This window comes from Mus pahari, chromosome 2 (genome assembly GCF_900095145.1).
Source record: "Mus pahari chromosome 2, PAHARI_EIJ_v1.1, whole genome shotgun sequence".
Lineage (NCBI taxonomy): Eukaryota > Metazoa > Chordata > Mammalia > Rodentia > Muridae > Mus > Mus pahari.
Genome location: NC_034591.1, coordinates 153,301,755 through 153,306,754, shown reverse-complemented (window position 1 = coordinate 153,306,754; position 5,000 = coordinate 153,301,755). Strand labels below are relative to the sequence as shown.

Sequence of the window (5,000 nt, the reverse complement as noted above, 5' to 3'; positions counted from 1 at the left end):
GGAAGACGTGGATGCTGGAGGAAGAGAGTGGAGCGCGCGGCAGCAGCGCGACGCGACATCTCAAGTAGGAGTCTAGAGCATAATAGACAAAGTTCATTGGGAGCTGCAGCATTCGCACACCCTGACTCCGGAAGAGGGGTTGGGACAGTTTGCAAAGGTTGGGGGCGGGGTGTTGCTTCCAGGCTAAAGGAAGTGGTATCAGTCTTGGGTATTTTCCCAGACCTCTCTACACCTGCTTGATGAAATGTATGCCAGCCACCCCCATGAAAGAGTTGAAATTACAACCTTGTTTTTGTCTACACCACTGCTTCTCCCAATGCAACCTTAATATCAAAACACTGCTTCTGTGTGTTGCAAAAGTGACTGTATCGCGCTCATGGAGATGGGGGACAAGTGGACCTAGGTTTCTTGTACCCAAGATGTGTGTGTGTGTGTGTGTGTGTGTGAGAGAGAGAGAGAGAGAGAGAGAGAGAGAGAGAGAGAGAGAGAGAGATTCAGCACATTTTAACCGGGGCTACTCAGATTGCTGTTATGAAACACAAGTCAGATTTATGATCTTTTTCATACTGAACACGATATGCTATGCTAACACTGCGTGTGACGGTTTAATCAAATCCATTTGTTACTAGGAAGCTAAAAGGGGCCGCTGGGATTTTAGGATTACAGGCAGAGTGAGGGAAGCATGTGGCTTTGTCATTCGCCATCATTTTACATGCTCCCTCGTCCCTTCCCCCACTGCCTGCCTCCCTAGCCACTAGACCCCTGCTCCCAAAGTGGCTTCACAATAGTGGATCCTGGGCCCTGCATGCTGCTCACCAGATCCATGCTTGTGTCCCAAATCCAAGTGATTCCCTTCTCTACTCTCTGCCTCCGGGCTTGGTGCTCCATGGGAAGCTGCGGCGACTCAGGCACGCTTCAGTCAACTCATGCAGAAACAAGAGAAAAGTTTTGGTAAGGTTACCTTCTATCACAGAGGCACTCCTGGCTAGCTCCACAGCCTGCCTGTCCTTCTACTGAGGAAGATACGAAATAAAATTGTTGCTGCTGCTTTTAAAGACTGCTGCTTTCGACCAATTAATCTCGCTAGGTGCCACAAATCCTGGTACATTCTTTGCAAAACCACCCCTGCCTGGCTGCAAAGACACAGCCACAAAAGGTTGGATCATAAACTCCACAAGGAGATTCTTTGTTAGAGTGTATGTATGTTTCTTATTTTTTTTTTTTATTTTGCATGTGAGCTGCATCAAAATTGAACCCAGTCTTGCAAATCTCTTGTTGGCCTTTGCCAAGCACTAGCACTTTGCTGCCATGGTAACTGTAATTAAACTGATAAGAGTGGGGAAATGTCAGTATCTCTGAGCCTTGCAGCTGCATTGGAGAAAAAGGGAATCAAATTGGTTTCCAGCTCCATTGCTCAAAAGGGGAGGGTGATGGAAGGACTCTCGGAGGGGGTTGGGAGTTGAAGGGGCAGAACAGAGTTAAGCAGCTCCAGTACCCGAGATTTGGGGACATCTATTTACACTGTTTTCCCTTAGGGGTCTGCAGCCTGTAGGGGTGCTCTGGGCCAGTGAACAGAGAGAAACAAGCTTTTAGGCCCATTCCAGTTTTGCAATCTGGGTTGGGGGGCGCGGGGGGGGGTGTGCCTGAGTGGGAGGAAGACAGGCAGGAGGAGAGACAATCTTTTGTTTGGTACTCTTGGCAGTGGGAAGGCTGTGTTGGCCAAATTCTTTTAATCTATGTCATTGCTCCCAGCTGCGAAACCTGCGGACCCAATTTTAGCATCCTCTCTTCCAAAAGCCCTTCTGGATGGAGCCCCCTTCTATGGCTCCCAAATTGTGCTCTGTAAATCTTCTGAAAGGGGAAGGAATGTTCTCCATTCATTCAGTGTGATCAGTCCAAATTATATATATATATATATATATATATATATATATATATATATATATATATATACCCACAGTGCCTGAGCACTGCACATCTTTCGTTATTCTGGTTATTTTTTAAGCCCCTATGTGTTGCAGAGTTGTGGTTACTTTGTTGTGTTAACTACTGAAGCTAAGACTGTGCGGATGAATGGCACAGAACAAGGGAACATAATAGATGCAATCAACCGGCAGGCCTTCTCACAATGCAATCCAGGCAATTAAAAGCTCACCAGAGTTTAAATGAAACGGTTCTACTTATTTCTGCACAGCACACTGCACAGGCTATTATTTATGTCTTTAAAAAAAAAAAAACTATGATTTTCCCTTAAACTGTCAAATAACTCAGAATGACAGAGTCTCAGAAGCAATAAGAATTTCCCTCCGAACAATTTGCATGCCAATCTAAAAACTAACTAGTTAGGGGTGCTGATGGGCTATGAGCAACTTGTGAAGTGTCTCTTAGCCAGGAACACATAACTCTCCCCAGACATCCTCTTTCCAAAAGCAGAGGCTCCTCAGTGCTTTCTGCTCTTTAGGCTCCTGGCAATGTGGTGACTACCCAGTGGTTGTTTTCCTACATTTTTTTTTTTCAAAATGCATAGATTAGAACAGATTCCATTTGCAAGAGAAAGGGGGGATGGTCTCTAAAAAAAGATTATGAGGAGGATATAGAAAAATATCAGATTCCTTTCATGCACAAGGCCAAACAGAATGCAAGAGTTTCAGTTATTAATTGGCCTCTGAGTGCTAAATTAAAATGTCAACACAACAAAAACACTTTGTGAAGACAAGAAGGATAGTAATTCTGTGCCAAATCTTGGTATCTGCTGTCTTGGTTACAATGCATTTTGAATAAAGATAGCTGACCCTCTACACTTAATAATATCATGAGTATGGGAAATAATGGTGTTTAGCTTACTACCAAAAAGAATTATTTTTTTAATCTTTTAGCTTAGTGATGTATTTAAAAAAAACAAACAAACAACAACTTAGATAATTGGGATAGTTACCCTTAACAAAAATTTAGATGCTTTCAGTCATGAAATCCTGTCTGTTTTTAGTAAATCAACGCCCCCCTTTTTCCCCTAGGTATATGACTAAGAGGCGCCTGGGTCTGTTGTACACTGTAATTAATGGGATTCATGCCTTGTGGGACCTTGCTAGAAAAGGATAACTAGTCTGATCAAAGAAACTTCATTTGTTAGAAGTTCTAGAGAGTGAGATTTAGCAGAGCTATCAAGGGTTATGATTAATCTACACTAGGCCCTGAGTGCCTTCAAAGAAAAGGGATCAGAAACCAGGCTACAGGGCTACCACCTGCTCTTCTGCACATATCTGGATGCTGGTCCACAGCGAGGAGCACCACAGCCACGCATGTCAGACACATAGGACAGCCACCCTGCTTTCCTCCCTGCATGCCCTCCTCCACAACTCTACCAGACAAGTGATTTCCTTACCTGAGCTCGAGAACAGTCTAATAGTACACATTACTCCCCTGCCATTAGTAGCCAGAAAAGACTCGGCTGTGGGTGTGCTTACATGGTCCTCCTCACCCGTGGTTTTTATGGGTGGTGTTTTATTTGGCTTTCTTTCTTTCTTTCTTTCTTTCTTTCTTTCTTTCTTTCTTTCTTTCTTTCTTTCTTTCGTTTTCTTTTTTCTTTCAGGGTAGGTAATGAGGGGTGGCCATTGGAAGGAAGGAGAGAGTTAATCACCAGTGTTTCACATCTCCCTTCTGAAAGGCTCTTAAACACGTACAAGATTGCTGTTTTAGATCACTGTCCAGCCAAGTTTAAAACTTTATGCAGGAGAGGAAACCAAGTGTTAAGGGGTGACCCTCGGCGTACAGGTGGATCACTTGGTGTCACTTGGTGTCGGGGCACAGCAGTACTTACTGTGCTTCAGCTTTCAAGGGACACCTTTGCTTCTGTGGCTCTCTGTGTTATCATTTGTAATACAGGGGAGACAAGGATGCCTACAGTACTTTATAGTAGTTCAAATCCATCATTTGATGAAGATGGAGCTTTAAAAGTTGACCAGCATTCCTTTCTTTCTTTCTTCCTTTTTATTTAAAAAAAAAAAAACAACAAAACTGAGTGTTTGACACCTGGGGAACTCAAAACATGAAAAAATCTCAAAAAAATGAGTATTCAGTTAATGGAAAATATTTCAATCAAGTTGTAAAAGCCTTAGAAGACAGCCAGACTCCTTGCTTATGAAGAAATTCAACACTAAAATATAAAAATGTTTCTTTATTTAGTATGGAGCATGTATACCTTCTGTACATATCTGTTTATGGATGGGTGCCTAATTTTGTACCTTCTTGGACTTTGTCTTCTATTGTTTATTCCATCCCTTATAAAATAAGTGTATGTTTGTGGCTATAAATCACATGACCTCATACCTGTTTTATATTAGAGCATATATTATATAATCAAGTCTGCAATATAAGCAGTGACTAATGCGTATGAAAATAGATATACTGTGCTATTTTAACACAATGGATACTTTGAAATATCAAGGACACAGAAGCAAGTGTTTCGATGTAAGTAAGCACTGTAGGATTTATAGGCTTTGGGCAGATGTGCTGTGCACTTATCTATAGGCTTCTGTACCTCCAAGAAAGGGTCTGAACCCCCACAGATACATGCTGCTCCCTTCAAATGCACGTGAAATGAATTGTTTATTCAGCTAGGCAAAGCTTGGTTTTGATCCCCATTAGCCAACTCTGAGTTAGTTTCAGTCTCTTGCTTCTCAGGGTGCCGTCCACTTGTTCAGATGCTCTTCCCATTCTGTGTGGAGAACGAACAGAAACACATGGAAATGATTAAAGGCTTTCTAACCTCCCCTGTCCAGTGTCGAGGTCCAATGTACAACATCAGTTTACCACTGTGGCTGCTTCCTGTGAATGAGCTCATCATGGTTTTCATATGGCTTTTATAAAATCCAAACATAGCTTGATTATAGTACATCCCTCAAAATGGAAGAAGGAAGGAAGGAAGAAAGAAAGGAAGGGGGGAGGGAGGGAGGGAAGGAAGGAAGGAAGGAAGGAAGGAAGGAAGGAAGGAAGGGAAGAAG

General features: G+C 42.7%; 1 protein-coding gene across 6 annotated transcripts in view; it reads left to right on the top strand.

Annotated features, from left to right (window-relative positions):
• The window catches only part of Lmo3 (LIM domain only 3), a 129,064-nt gene that overhangs the window by 74,368 nt on the left and 49,696 nt on the right, over positions 1-5,000 (top strand). Inside the window, exon 1 of one of the 6 annotated variants that reach the window (XM_021190505.2) lies at positions 657-951. The exons of the other annotated variants lie outside the window; for them this stretch is intronic. Within the exon in view, the coding sequence (XP_021046164.1) occupies positions 927-951 (25 nt within the window). The 5' untranslated portion in view covers positions 657-926. Of the gene's footprint in view, positions 1-656; positions 952-5,000 lie in introns of those variants that run through there. 6 annotated transcript variants of the gene reach the window in all.